Source organism: Papio anubis, chromosome 18, assembly GCF_008728515.1.
Source record: "Papio anubis isolate 15944 chromosome 18, Panubis1.0, whole genome shotgun sequence".
Classification (NCBI taxonomy): domain Eukaryota; kingdom Metazoa; phylum Chordata; class Mammalia; order Primates; family Cercopithecidae; genus Papio; species Papio anubis.
In genome coordinates this window covers 41,724,676-41,740,223 of record NC_044993.1, presented here as the reverse complement: position 1 = coordinate 41,740,223, position 15,548 = coordinate 41,724,676, and the positions used below count along the sequence as shown (strand labels likewise).

The following is a 15,548-nucleotide window of genomic DNA, read 5'->3' as shown; positions in this document are numbered from 1 at the left end:
GGTGGCTGCTGCTGTGCTTGACAAGGATTCACTTTATGAAAATTCGCCCCCAAGGAGCACACAGATAATGACAATGCACTAAACCCACCAGCTCGTAGAGGAAGTAACTAATGGCATTCTTTGCTAGGCTGGGGACCTAGCAGATGAGGAGGAAGGGCCGCCCCACTCACCGGCCCTATGGCTGCCATGATGATGCACAGTATGTTGGCCACGATGTCCATCAACACGCGCGTCCTCTGGAATTTCCAGACCACGCGGCTCAGAGAGGCCTTCTCAGGACCTACCCTTTCTACCTCTTCATCCCAAAGGACTCGAAATCTGTGATAAAAAAAATGGAAGCTTAAAATGGATTGGCACTTCTATGTGCTGTTTGAAGCTATGCTGTTGGGCACGTTCCTGCAAGGGTGCTCAGCACAGCCCACCTCCCTGGTGATGGTACCTTCCAGCACCGGCTCAGCTTTCTGCTTTTCCTGAGCAGGTGGGATTTGGGAAGGGCAGGGGCCAATGCCTAGACACAAGCTGGTATGTCTGTGGCATCTGGGTCCTTGCCAGGCCTTCTTTTCCTCTGCCTACCACCCATCTCTGCCACAGTGTCAGCTCTTATAAGAAGGCAAAGGCAACAGACAGGCCAAGAGAAAAATCTTCTCAGTGCAGCGAGGACGTTGTTAATTTCAAAGATCTGGAAGAAGGCCAGAGAGACAGGAGTGTGGTGCACAAAGGGGAGGGGCTGATGGGACAGTGGGAAGCAAGGCAGGAACTTTTGGGACCTTGGGGGACTTCACAAGACCTAGGGAAAACCTCAAGGGCCTTCAGGAGTTTAGGTTTCACTCCAAGTGCAAAGGAAGCCATTACAGATTTTTAAGCTGATGTGACAAGATCATTTTGCACATCTAAAAGATCAATTGGCTGCTATGAAAGTGATGGATGGTGGTGTGAGACCACAGCAGGAGACTGTCAGCCTCCAGGTGAGAGGTGGCAGTGGAATTAAAGAAAAGTGGACAGAGAGCGACAACAGGTCTTACTGATGAATGAGATGTGGGAGGAAAGGAGAAAGAGGTTCAAGGATGGACCCCAGTTTTCGGGCTTGGCCAACTGTGTGAATATTTATAGAGACAGAGATGGGGAAAAGCAGAAGAGGAGAGGAATAGTGTCAGTTTGGGGCCCTGGATCAAGAATAAGTCCAGCTTTAGATAGAAGATGCTCATGAGGCATCCAAATGCAGCTGTCCAATTAGATGCTGGCCACACAGTTTCAGAATCTGGAAGTGGGGTGTGGCCTGGAGATAGACATGGACACGTTATTGGGGGAGTCAGTGTGTGTTTGGTGTTTAAGCCTTTGGAGTGGAGGGGATCACCTAGGAGCATAACACGGCATGGGAGAGACAAGGATCTAAGTGGACACTAGGTAGATGGGAGGAAACATTAAGAACAGATGGAGAAGTACTGGCCAGAGAGGACGGAGGAGAGCCGGCACTCCACAGATGCTGGTCCAGTCCCTTGCCCTCAGAGCTCCCTGGCAACTTTCTCCAGGAGGTAGATTTTTGAATGTACCACTAGCTGAGATTTCTTCGGGGCACAAATGAGGAGAAGCACAATTCTAGAAGCAATTAGGAGGCCATGACTAACACTCCCAGGCCTTCCCCATTCTTCATATTATATATGTAATCAGAACCACAGAGTTCAATGCAGCTGCTGGAAAAAATGAAGTTGATGTCTTTGTCCTAACATGGAAAAGCCTTTATAAATTCTTAACTGAAAAGAGCAACATGATCAACAGTTATGTAGCATGCTTCATTTTTTGTTTAGATTAAAATAAAACATGACCTGTGAGGTAAGAAGAGGTACTGATCTGAAGAAGACGGTAGCCCAGGGTGTGTTTAATCAGAGTAGGAAAATTCTGGACAGAGCCACACTGACATTTTCACAGTGCTTTGCCTCCAGGGAGTAGAGCAGGAGCATGGGAGAGATCCTTTCACGGCTTAAACTTCTGCTGCTTTCACATTTTTATAATGAATATGAATTAGGTTGGACAAATGACATTTACATTTTTACAAGTTAAAATTGTCAAATATTGGCAGTTTCATTAGGATCAACCTAAATATATTTTGTAATATAAAAGTCCAGTAACGATGTTTAAAGTAAAACAAAACCTGACACCTTAAGCTGCATGCTGGTCAGGTGGGGTCTGACCAGCACAGGGCAAAGTGAGATTCCAGCCACCTCTGTCTTGATACAGTGCCCCTGCAAACCAGCTGGAGCTCAGCCAGAAGGGTCCTGAGCCTCAGGCCATAGCTCTCCAGTGAGTCCTCTCTCCCTGCTAATGCTGCCTAATTCCCACCTCCCCACAGCTTGGGCCAAGAAGTTCATGCAGTCCAGCCTGAATCTCAGAGAATGGTTACCCTCACTCATGGGTGTCATTTTCCATGTTGGGGAAATTGTGAAGCACACAACTAGGGAGTACACAAAAGAGTTTATGGGACCCTTTCCTTAGAGTGGGCTTCTGTCCTGAGGTGACTGATACAGTTTGGCTGTGTCCCCACCCAAATCTCATCTTGAATTGTAGCTCCCATAATCTCCACCTGTCATGGGAGGGACCCGGTGGGAGGTAACTGAATCATGGGGGCAGATTTTCCTGTGCTGTTCGTGTGGTAGTAAGTCTCATGAGATCTGATGGTTTTACAAAGGACAATTCCTCTGCACACACTCTCTTGCCTGCCACCATGTAAGACATGCCTTTTACTCCTCCTTCGCCTTCCACCATGGTTGTCAGGCTTCCCCAGTTACATGGAACTTTGAGTCCTTTAAACCTCTTTTTCTTTATAAATTACCCACTCTCGGGTATTTCTTCGTAGCAGTATGAAAATGGACTGATACAGTGACCCAAGCAAATCCTGCTACCTTTTGGCATTGGTGTCGGATGAGTCATATGGTGACAATGGGGGCAGGGTGTCCACGGTCAGCCTTTGCCGGTAGCCTTTCACCATCACCGGTGTGAGCCAGGAAAATGTGGCGAAGGAGAGCAGCCCCGCATCATCCACCGGGTTGGGTGCCAACCTGCAGACAAACGAGATGCTCAGTGTTCTGGGCATTGGGGTCATTGCCCCAGCTCTCTCTCTGGATTGAACTTGTAACTACAGTAACAGCCACAGCTGCACGAAGAAGCTGTGACTTGCATTCATTATGTTCATTAGCCCTTTTAGCCGTGATGTGCTGGGGCCAGCTGGTGAGAGCCAATTGTTAAATTTTCAGGAATTTTTCAAGTTAGTTGTTAAACACAGTCAATATTCAAAATTAAGTTACATAAGTTTTAATAAATTGTCTTAAAGACAAAGATAATAATACTCAAAACTCATTGCTTCCTTTTTTTTTGTTCCTCTTCCTTCTTCATTTCTTCTTCCCTTCCTCCTCTTCCTTCTTTTTTCCCCTCCCCTTCCTTCTTCTCTTTCTTTTTTTCCTCCTCCTCTTCCTCCTCCTCCTGCCCAGATTTTCGGGGCATTAATACTCCCAGGGGCAAAACTTCACTAGGGGAGTATAGAAGTCCACTTCACATCCTCTGGGTGGAAAACTGGACACTTTCTAGAAGGACCTAGTAGTATCCAGGCCCCTCTGCTCACAGCAGTGACACTGAGGCCACACCTCATGTTACCTTTTCCTCCTTCCGTGCATCACTCTCCCTAAATCTTTCTCCTTGCTCCTTGGAATCACTTCTCAAATAAGCTATTTGCCTCCAAGTTCTTGACTGAGGCCCTGCTTTTGGGAGAATTCAAGCTAAAATCATGTGAATAAGGTACTATGTACTCAGCACATAGTAAAAATTCCCTGAAAGGTGACTTTCATGATACAGTCATGCATTACTTCATATATTCCTCACAACAACTCAGTAAGATGGGTGGCAGGGTAGTATTATATGCCCATTTCATAGACAAAAACATCGAGGCACAGAGAGTTTAGAGTATTTGCCCAAGGTCTTACTGCTGGAAAGTGGTGGGACAGGAGTTCAAACCCACTGCTTATTGACTCCAGAGTCCTATCATTCCCTTCAGCACCTCCCCACATTGCCTCTCCACAAAGCGATTATAAACTGGTTGAAAAAGTGGACAGTTAGAGATCTCCTGGGGCTAGGAATAATAGCCCATGTCCTCCCCTTCCAACCTCCACTTGTCACCTTGGAGGGTTCAAATGTGTGTGTCCTTGGCCCAGACAGAGATGCTGGGAGAAGGTAGCACAGTGTCCACTTATTATAGAGATGCCACTTGGCTTTCTGTTGCTCAGAGAACAAACCACAGGGCCTCATTCCATGTAGAAAAGGCAGCATTTCATAAAGTTATTGTTAGCATAATGCTAATAATATATACAATAATACAATATGCTGCAAGGTTGAGCATGGGAGCTCAGAAATCAGACTACCTGAGTTTCTATCCTGGATTACAAAAATGACCCCATTTTCTCTCCCCATCTGTTCCCAATCCCTTGGAATGTGACCTGGCAGCTCATTCCATCAATTAGTCGAGTCTGTTTCCTCACACTTTGAATCTGAGCTGGCTTGTGATCTTCTTTGGCCAATAGAATGCAGTGAAAAAAGTGGTGTGCCAGTTGCAAACCTGAATCTCAAGAAGCCCTGCGTGCTGCCACTCATTCCCTTGGAAGCCCGCCGCATTACTGCGTGACTGAGCCTGGGCTAGCCTGCTGGAGGTTGAGCACACATGGGGTCCAGTTGCCCCACTGCCCCAGCCAACAGCCAGCCCACCCCCAGCAGCACAGCCACCTTGCTGTACAGGAGTAAGTCTGCTCAAGACCAAATGAACCACCCAGCTGAGCTCAGCCCACGTTGCTTTATTTTATGGGTCACCCATCAAGCTGTAAGCTAAATAAGTGGCAATTGTTTTAAGCTGCTAAGTGTTGAGACAGTTTGTTACAAAGCAAAAACTACCTGGCAAACCTTAGGCAAGTTACTTAACCTCTCTGTACCTGTTTCCTCACCTATCAGATAAAGATAGTAACAGTACCTCCAGGGTGGTTGTGAAGAGTAAACAAGAAGATATTTGTAAAGCACTTGGACAGGTCCTGGATCATGAAAAGCTCTCCTTAAACCTGAGCTACTGCCTCCTTTTCACCAAAGGGCAGGAGGAGGCAAGGAAGTGAGTGGTTGATAAATGAATGAATGCGTGCATGGGTGGATGGACAAAAGGACCAGCAGATAGAGCAGCAGATGGGTTGCAGGAGCAGTGCCCACTCTCCTGATGGACATTCCTGGAGGTCCTGCCCTAGCCCTCCCTTCCATCTTTCTTCTGACTTACCTTGCACAGGGTCGCACTGGGATCATGGTCTTCAGGCTGGGGTCATATCTCTCTGCAAAGGATCTCCGCCGGCCTCGCTGGTCCAGATCTGAGATAAGGTAGGGTCCTTCACCCACCATCCTGATGGCAGCCTGGAGCCCTGGGGTTTTGGCCTGGGGACACTTTCACTCTATGGCAGAGAAATGGCGAAGGTTATTGAGAGGTGAAGATGTCTAATTGGGATCAGGCAGCCCCTACTCTACCCAGATCAGTTCCTTTGCTTTGACCCCTGAGAACTGTTTTCACCAATGAGCTTTCCACATTTGTAGGGGAGTGTAGCCAGAAGACCTGCTACGTCCCTTAACACTACGCTGAGGCTTTCTTATTAGTAGGACCGTTTGGTTCCTCTTTTCTCATGTTGGGTTGGCCGAGAGCAGAAAACCCTATGGTGTGGTTTCGGTTGGGAGCCAGCCTGGTGACCAAGGCTGAGTCCCAGCCCAGGGAAAGAGCCCCAAGAAAATGGGTTTTCTTTCTTAGTATTACTCAGAGTGAAGTTTGACTGACATACACACACATGCACACACACACATGTGTGCACATACACACATCCACACAGATGCACACGTGCACACACATCCACACACATGCACACACACACCTTTGCACATACACCCACACACGCCTGTGCACACAGATGCGCACACCCCTTCTTCTTTCAGATTCTCTCAGATTCCCAGGTGTCTATGCATCCACATCCCCTCCATCCTGATACCCACTGGTCAGAGAACTTCAACAAAGCCATCCCCCAGACCAGCCACATCTGGACAGGCCCACATTCCCCACACTTCTGTGACTGCTGCCCCAAATGAAAACCAACAACCCAGGTGGAGAGGACACTTTTTGCGATGTCTGTTCAGTCCCCAAGCCAGCCACCCCATTCTCCAGCCACCTAAATCCAATCCATAGAGCATCATCCCTGAGGGTTTCCCATGCCTAGTCCTAGTCCTTTCCTGAGGCCTCCCTCTATTTCTGCCCTAGGGTCCCATGACAGCCCCTTCCTCATACTCTATAGATAAATTCTCCTTTTTTACCTAAGGTATGTTGAGTTGTTCTCTGCCACTTGCAAACAAGGGCCTTATTATTATATATAAACAGGGGTCACATTCCCATGAGTTCTTTCTGGAAGTTTCCATAGCTAGAAGTAGTGAATAAACTGATTCCCATCAAGTTGCTAGTGGCTGATAAAACCATGGCATGGCAGAGCTGGAAGTGTCCTCAGATGCAATCTTTTACACATTTCTCATTATACAGAAGAGGAAACAGAGGCCCAGAGAGAGGAAAGACTTACTCAAGAGTATATAGAGAATGAGTAGCATCTATCTCATCTGAGGCACTCTGGATACAGGAAACTGATGTTCCTTCCCTCCTCCAATAACCTACAATAACCCTTGCTTGTATTATATTACAAGAAGCAACTCCTCTGGAATAATATATGTATTTCTTACAACAGAATTTGAAAATCATAATGTCTTCATCTCAAAAAGATAAATCCCCAAACGTGGAAACTGAAGACTTGTAGTCAGATGGAGAAGCCCACATGTTTTAGAGCTAGTAGTTGCTGAAAAGCTCTTTAATCATTGTTAATGAATTTAAAGTTGTTGTTGAGACGGAGTTTCATTCTGTCGCCCAGGCGGGGGTGCAGTGGTGCGATCTTGGCTACCTGCAACATCTGCCTCCCGGGTTCAAGCGATTCTCCAGCCTCAGCCTCCTGAGTAGCTGGGACTAGAGGCACATGCCACTGCATCTAGCTAATTTTTGTATTTTTAGTAGAGATGGGGTTTCACCATATTGGCCAGGCTGATCTCAAATTCCTGACCTCAGGTGATCCACCTGCCTCAGCCTCCCAAAGTGCTGGAATTACAGCCATGAGCCACCAAAAAAAAAAAAAAAAAAAAAAAAAAATTGAGACAGGGTCTCACTCTGTCGCCCAGGCTGGAGTGCAGTGGCACGATCTCAGCTCATCATAACCTCTGCCTCCTGGGCTCAAGCAATCCTCCCTCCTCAGCTTCCCAAGTAGTGGGGACTACAGGCGTGCACCACCATGCCCAGCTAATTTTTGTATTTCTAGTAGAGATGAAGTCTTGCCATGTTGCCCAGGTTAGTCTCAAACTCCTGGGCTCAAGCAATCTTCCTGCTTCAGCCTCCCAAAGTGCTGGGATTACAGGCATGAGCCACTGTGCCCAGCCGCAGTTAATGAATACTAATGACACAAATACCATAGACCCAGCTGTAGATTCCTTATTCAATGAGAATATTAGCAGCTACCAGAGACTCCCTAAACCTCTGGACAAGCTGCATACTCTACTCTCCACCCTCTATTTGTATTATTGAATGCTGCACTCCAGCCATGTGGAATATCTTACTACTCCCTGGACAAACTGTTTATTCCTCCTGCTTTTTAGTTTTTGTATTCACTACTGCCACAACCTGGAACCATCTAGGATCCCTTTCTTCACTTGACCAATTTCTGCTCAGCCTTCAAGGCTCAGTTCAAACATTTCCTTTTCTAAGAAAACCTGCTTACATACTTTTTTATTTCCCCAAACTGTGGGCTTCATGTTTGTCTTGTTCACAGCTATATTTCCAATACCTGGAACAGTCCCTGGTACATAGTAGATGTTTAATACATATTTGTTGAATGAATGAGTAATAATAAGTATGAAAAACATCTAAGATGCAAATCCTCTCCCCAGAAAGTGAAAAATAAGCACACAATAACATACAGTAAAATATAAATTATTTTGAAATTAAGTATGGGATGATACAAAAATAATAAATAAAGTATAAATCATAACATTGTGTTAACCTTGGAAAAAATACTTTTTAAAAAGGGTTAAAGCTAAGAAGTCAGTCAAGGAAATAAAAAGAAACACTAAATAGTAGATTAACTAAAAAAAAAAAAAGTAAGCAAGGAGGGACAGAAGAATAAAAAACAAAAGGAATAAATAGAAGACAAATATTAATAGCAAGCCAGTAGGCTTAAACCCAACCATATCAATAATTACATTAAACATAAATGAACTAAACATTTCAATTAAAAAGCAAAGATTATCGGACTGAATATAAAAACAAGATCCAATGATATGCTTCCTATGAGAAGTTTATTTTAAATATAAAGACACAAATAAGCTAAAAGTAACAAGGTGAAAAAGGAATACCATGTTAACAGTGCAAAGTATATACAGAGATATGTATTTATGATCTTAGGATAGGGAAGAATTTCTTAAAGCAATTTTTTTTAAAAGTCCTAAAGCAAAATCTTGATAAATTCTAGTACATTGAAATTATAGATGTCCATTAATCAGAAGACATTATTTGTAAGAGAAGCAACATACTGGTATAGATGTGACCCATTTAACTGTAAAGAATCAGTATGCGATTTATAAAGAATTCTCAATATATTAATAACAGAAGGACAAACAATTAATTAGAGGAGCCAGCAAAAGACAATTGACAGTTGATCCAAATAAACACAAAGATATGCTCAATCTCTGAGTGTCAGGAAAATATGAATTAAAACCACAATCACAATAACAGCCATTTCTCATTCTTCAAATAGACATTATTTAAAAGTCTAAAAATTGCAAGTCTTGGCATATGTATGGAGCACTGCAGCTCTTAAGCCCCCCTTGTGGGAATATAAATTGTATAACTAATTTGTAAAGCAATTTGGCATTATCTGGTCAAGTTAAAGATTGTCTTACTAACATAGGCAGCAATTATCCTTCTTAATTATATATATGCCTTGGAGAAGGCCTGCCTGTTCAAGCAGTCAGATACAGAGTGGCCACTAATTTTGCAGGCTGTCTTCCATTCTCCTCTGAATTTCCTCCCTGCCCCTGCTAGCCTCTCTCCTCTCATACTGGTGTCAACACTGAAGTTCAATCTAGGAAAACACAAGGAAACAATCCACAGAGGATGGACTCTCATGCAAAAAATATTTTTGTGGCTCCTCTACAGCAATATTTATAGTGGCTCTCTTTACAATATCTTAAACATCCATGAATAGGAAAATGGATGAATAAATTGTATCATATGAGTTTGGCATATTACTATTCAACGGTAAAAATGAATAAACTAAGTCCACATATCAAACTTTGTGTATAGCTCATGTGACAAGTTGAGAGGGGGGAAGAAAGCTGCAGAAAAATACATACATTCTGATGCCATTTATATAAAGTTCACAAACTTGCAAAATATACAATATACAAATTCATGTACTTGCAATATATAATAATATATTTTATTTAATAATGACTATATTTGTAGTAAAATTTCATTTCTCCAAGTACTTGAAATTCATTATATTGGAGAATCATATTAGAACCAAGATCTGGACACTAGGTAAATTCTTTGTTATTAGGACGTTGCTGCTTCTAGGCCCTCTCAGCTGACAACGTAAGGAAATACATGTATGCATATTAACTAGTGCATAAACACATATCTATAAATATTTCTATATGTAACCATCCACATTTATTTTAAGCTAACAGTGAGTTCATACTGATTCATGCTGACTCTCCAACTTGAATCCATTACCATAATTATCACAAGTCTAGCCTCCTCCCCTTGCTTATTTGTAAGCTCCAATTCTAAAAGTGAGAAGCCTGGCTCTCACCATCTACCATGTGTTTACTTAACTGTTCAATTAAGTGTACACGTATAGCAGTATCAGAATTGTCATCCCATAGCCCTGTGAGAAACAACTTAATCAACTAGAATCCGATGCTTCCAAGAGTATAGTACCATATGAAGAAGGAAAAAGAAATAGCCACTTTACAGTGAAGAAGCCTGGCACACATGACCTCTGCCAGGTAATCAAGGTCAACATCAGCAGTGATAAGTCCTGTTGATAACGTGTACCCTTAATATGATGTGGCAAGAAGGGCACTTTACCTCTGAGGTCCTCCGCCCAAAAGCCCATAACGCCAGTCTAATCATGAGAAAAACATCAGACAAATCCCAGTTGAGGGACAGTCTACAAAATACCTGGCTGGTACTCCTCAAAATTGTCAAGGTCATCAAAGACAAGGAGAACCTGAGACAGTGACACAGCTAAGGGGCACCTAAGGAGACCTGACAACTACTTGTGAAGAGGCTTCTTGGTTGAGATCCTGGAATTGAAAAAGGATATTAGATAAAAACAAAGGAAATCTAGTAAAGTATAAATATTAGTTAACAATGTATCAATATAATGCATTAATTATAACACATATACCATACTAACATGAGATGTTATTAATGTTATTAGCAAGGGTAGCTGGATATAGGGTACTGGAAGACTCTGTACTAACTTTGCAATTTTTTTGTAAACCAAAACCAGTTTTAAAAAATAAAGTTTATTTTTACAAAGTGAATGGGAACACTCTACACCAAATTCAAGATGATGGTTACCTCTAGGGGTGGGGAAATAAGATCTGGAAGTTACTCTGGTTTCCTCCCACATTGCTGTTATATCTGATCATAATTTTAAGAATCTAAAGCCTGAAAGCAGGCTGGCTGTGCTCAGTGTCACTGAGTAATGCAGACCCATGCTACAGAAGTTCTGAGAAAGTAGAGGTCAGTACGGTCTGGGAGGAGGATGGGGTTAGGAAGGACTTTTGTGGGAGGTAAGACTAGAAGGATTTGAGAAAAAGCCCAAACAGAGAGTTTAGGCTGAGCCTCGGTTTGTGTGTGGTGCCTGTGTCATGAGGCTCTATGCACCAGACTTAGGTAAGAGTTGAGACAAGGCTGGGCATGACTGTGAAAGGCTTCAGATTCAAAACTTTCCTTGGATCCTTTTCCACAAGACTTCCATTTGTTTGTTTACCAGAAAGCCCTTCAGAATTTTCTCTACCCAAGGCACCCCCCACTCAGAGAAGCCTCCTGCTGACCTCTCTGCGTTTACTTCCGGAGACAAAGGGAAGCTATCCACTGCAGAGATGCTGGGGCTGAAGAGCTTAAAAATTGGCCTCTCATTCTTGCATAGGTCCTTGGCTCCCTGCATCAACAGAACCCAGCCCTGGTCTGGATCAGAAGCAAGAAAAGAAGCCTGAACCCAAGTGCAGCCTTTGGGCACGGTCTTTCTACCGCATGCTCCCTCACTCTGCAACTGCCGGGCAGAGTGGACAGTCAAGCTGTGGTCCCTGATCAACCACCCATGACCTCCCAATGGCCGCTGGGGCACTGCCCTGCCCTTGGTAACCTGAGCAAAGCAGCGGTAGGAAAGCAGATTCGCTGATGAAGAAGAAAGAGCTCACGGCAAGTTCTGAAACCCAGCTGAAATTATTTGGGGGAGAATCACAGAATCCAAGACATGGCAAACTAGCCTCTCATGGAGAATTTCCCTCTGGCCCACCAGATCGGGCCTCAACACGCTTTGGTGACAGACCCCAGTCACTTCTTCTCAAGACAGCCCGCATGCAGTATTCCTGCAGGAAATGCATACCCTGCATCTAGTCTTGAGAAAATACCAGACGAACCCAAGTGGCCTGTGCTCTTCAAAAACATCAATAGTACGAAAGACAAACAAAGGTGAGGAAACATCTCAGAGTAAAGGATACAGAACAGATGTGACAGCTAAAAGCAACACACAGCCTGGATTGGATGCTTGAACAGAGGAAAATAAATTTGCTATAAAGAACATTATTGGCCCAAGTCAAAGGTCAAACTGTGCACTTGACTCTCATGTCACCCACCTGACTCTCTTCCAAGTGTACTTTACTTTCTTCCATTCCTGCTCTAAAACTTTTTAATAAATTTTCACTCCTGCTCTAAAAAAACAAAAATAAGTAAATGAAATTTTTAAAAGAACAGTATTGGAACATTGGAGAAATTTAAATATGGACTATAGATTCTGCAATAATATTTTATCAAAGATGAATTTCCTGATTTTGATATTAATGCTAAAGTAAATGTGGCAAAAATGTCACTGCAAATCTCAGTGGAGGGTAGTTGGGATCTCTTAGCATTATTTCTGTTACTTTTCTGTAAGTCTGAAATCATCGCAAAATAAAAAGTTAAGCATTTTCTAGGGAAACACCCCTAAAGAGGACGATTTTTTTCCTTCTGTGGAACTAAATGCAATTTTTCTGCACACTTCTCTGCTCTCAGGAGCCATGCAGCCTCCACTGATGTCCTCTTCATGTGCCTTGTGATATTTGAGGACCATTGTCATTTCCTACAACTCACTCCCAACCACCCAGTTGCTAGCTTCTCTCATCCAGGCTAATCTTTCCCAGCCCCTGTGAGAGGGTGGAACTCATTGTTAGTGGAGAACTCTTACCTATAATTTCTATTTTTTGGTTCCCTTTTCTAATGGTAAGGGACCCTGGCAGCAAGATGTCATCAGTTTGTCTTTAGGGCTCCTGAGTCCCAGATACCAAACACTGGAGGCCAGGACTCCCTGGCCAGGTCTGAGTAATCAGCGTGCATAGGAAATTGGTGCTAGAAGGTAATTTCCTTGAGTGCTCCCCAGGGCATGGAAAGTTATGATGATCTGAGGTGGCTTGGAAGCATTGCAGCTGGAATGGCACTTTGCTAAATTTGGCAGCCCTGGGGGGAAAATGAGACTTTTTTTTAAAATCAGGAAGCCTGCTTTGGCTAACGTCTCTATCCCCGTCTGTCACACCATCCTCTGCCAGGAGTGAGGAGCTGCCTGGGGTGAGAAATCTGCTTGCTGGCAATCACAGGATGGGGTCTGAGGGGCGCACAGCTGATGAGAGCTGGGAGGAGGCAGTGCCGACTCGGCCAGGGTCCCTGCAGCCATCGTGGCTCTGTTCTTGGCATTGTATTTTCCACGCAGAGCATCTGAGGATTGGCAGGAGGTGCCAAAAAGTCGTTGGTGCACCCCTCTGCTGGCAGGCAGGGGGTTCTTAACCTAACCTCAACAGACTGGACAGGCAGAAGCAAGAAGGGCTCTGTTTACGGCACAGGACACAAACTGTGGACCATGTGCAACTTGCAGTTCCATGTTATACGGCCTGCGTAGTTTAAACATTTTTTTCCAATTTGTGGAAAACATTTAAAAATGAGGAGATACCACATTAAAAAAAAATAAGACTGGCTTCTGGCTTTCATCAAATATCAGGAGCTCTGTATGCTCACATGATGACAATCCACTCACGTTGAGCACAGCAACCCCTCCTGGGCAGGGCATACATGCTTTAGTTTGCCACAATCCCCACCACTCCTTACTGTCTCTGTGACTCTGAGATTCGGGGTCACATAACATTTATTATTGCATTAGCACTACTGTCTTCCTTATAGTGTTTCCTGAGGCCTTTTTCTCTATCCTTGACTCTGCCCCAAGAGAGAACAAAAGATGTCTAGAAGTCATCTCAAGAAGAACCATTTTCCACACCTGCCCACTTTGTTCTGTTATATTTCATTTCTGCCCCTGTCTAGCCCAGAAAATTTACAACTTCATGTTCGAGAATTGGACTCTGGGTCTTCCTTGGTGCTCATGATGGGAGTCCCTCCATCAACCAAAAGCAGGCACACCTTTAGTCATAACATTTTTCCCAGGTACGAGACTACAGCCCTACTTCTTTCTTAATAAATCCATTCTTAATTTAAAGCCACCAAAGTTATCAATATCTGATGGTCTCCGCCAACCCCCACAGCCCCTTCCTCCAGGGCCTGACAGGCCTCCAGCACAGAGGAGACACTGGGAGCTCTCCCAGGCCCTGCCCACACCGCAGCTCTCCTGTCTGTCCCCAGGTACCCCGCACCTGCAGCAGCCAGACCAGAAAGCCCTGTGAGTGATGAGGGACTGGCGTTGGGAGGGAGGGGGAGGCAGAGAGGTGGCAGAGGGAAGTGCATGCAGGGGACAGCACCAAGCTGGGGGTGCAGGAAGGGAAGTGGGGTGCTTTTGCTCAAGTCCCCTCATCCCCAAGAGGTCCTAAAACAGTGGCCAGTGATGGCATCTCCAAACGAGGTCATCCATCCAGTTACAGACACATTCCGACACGATCAGAGAAGGATGCAAGAGCCTGGATTCAGGGCAACTGAAATCTACACTCCCAGGAAAATAATATATTTTAAAGTAAAAAAGAAAAGAAAAGAAAGGAAGGAAGGAAGGAAGGAAGGAAGGAAGGAAGGAAGGAAGGAAGGAAGGAAGGAAGGAGAAAGCTTCCTATGAGAACCACAGTAATGCTTCATGAATTCCAGGTCTTTTTTTTGGGTGGGTGGGGGGTATAAATCCCATAATTAAATTGTGAAAACTACCCTGTATATGTGTTTGTGCATGTGTGGAAAAAGACTTAAATTATTCAATGTAGGCTTTTGTATTTCAGAGATTTTGAAATCGTGTCTTGGCATATCTGCCTTTTCTTTTATGATAACGGGGGCTCCAAAAGTGGAAAAGGGGCTGCCTTTCTTCTCGGAGCCTCGATCCTGCTGCCTCCCGCTTGGGCAGCCCCATTCAGTGGTGTCACCGCCCCCCTCCCCACAGCCTGTCCTGGGGATGAGAGACAAGGGCCCGTGGGAATAAATGGAGGCCGCTAATTGCTATAGGGAAAAGCTTTACCTGGGCTGAGGATGAGAGGGAGGGGAGGAGGGTCAGCAGTCATGGGGCTCAGAGCCTGGTACCTACTGCCCAGGACTCCTGAGCCTCCTTCTCCCCAAGGACCTCAGATTCAGCTTCTCTTGTCCCACCTGCCTGAAGTCCTCCTCTCCAACTGCCCCATTCAACTGCCACTCCCACCACACCTGAGAGGGAACTCTGGCGGACCAACATTCCCTCTGCCCACATTAAAGGGCTCTTCCCTCTCCCAGGATGGCCTGTGGCCCGGTCTGGTTCTTTGGTGACAGTCAGAGCCTGTGCATGAAAGCACTGTGCATGGTCAGCCCTTCCCTGGCTGTCGCAGCACATCCTTGTAGAAGAGAAGGAGAAAAATCCTCTCTCCAACCCTGATTCTACAGACGAGAAGCCCAAGGAACAGAGGCCTGTCCACGACTGGCGTGGGGCTGAGACCAGCACCCAGGTCCCCTGAGTCCCACTCCAGGCTCCTTCCTGGGAGAATGCATCGAATTTCCTACGCTGTGTTCCTGCAACGAAGAAGCAACTTTGGGATCAGGGGAAGAGAAGGAGGGGGAGGGGAGGGCAGGGGTAGGGGAGGATGGGGTAGGGGTAGGGGAGGGGAGGGGAGGGGAGGGGAACGTAATCTTCAAAACAGAAAATCTCATTCATTCATTCCCCATTCATTTAACGAAAAAGAAAACGGTAATTTGA

General features: G+C 44.9%; 1 protein-coding gene across 12 annotated transcripts in view; it reads right to left on the bottom strand.

The window, feature by feature from the left end:
- ABCC12 (ATP binding cassette subfamily C member 12) overlaps positions 1-15,027 on the bottom strand; it is a 72,230-nt gene extending 57,203 nt beyond the window's left edge. For 11 of the 12 annotated variants that reach the window (XR_001898151.3, XR_641428.4, XR_002519216.2 and 8 more), the window contains exons 1-4: positions 14,844-15,027; positions 5,297-5,465; positions 2,898-3,053; positions 171-318 (exon numbers count right to left, since the gene is read on the bottom strand). Coding sequence is in view for 6 of the 12 variants with exons in the window: in XM_009196380.4 (XP_009194644.2) it covers positions 171-318; positions 2,898-3,053; positions 5,297-5,415 (423 nt within the window). In the remaining 6 variants the exon portion in view is untranslated. Of the gene's footprint in view, positions 1-170; positions 319-2,897; positions 3,054-5,296; positions 5,471-14,843 lie in introns of those variants that run through there. The other variant, XM_021931929.2, reaches the window with a different exon arrangement.
- Positions 15,028-15,548: the final 521 nt, after the last annotated feature.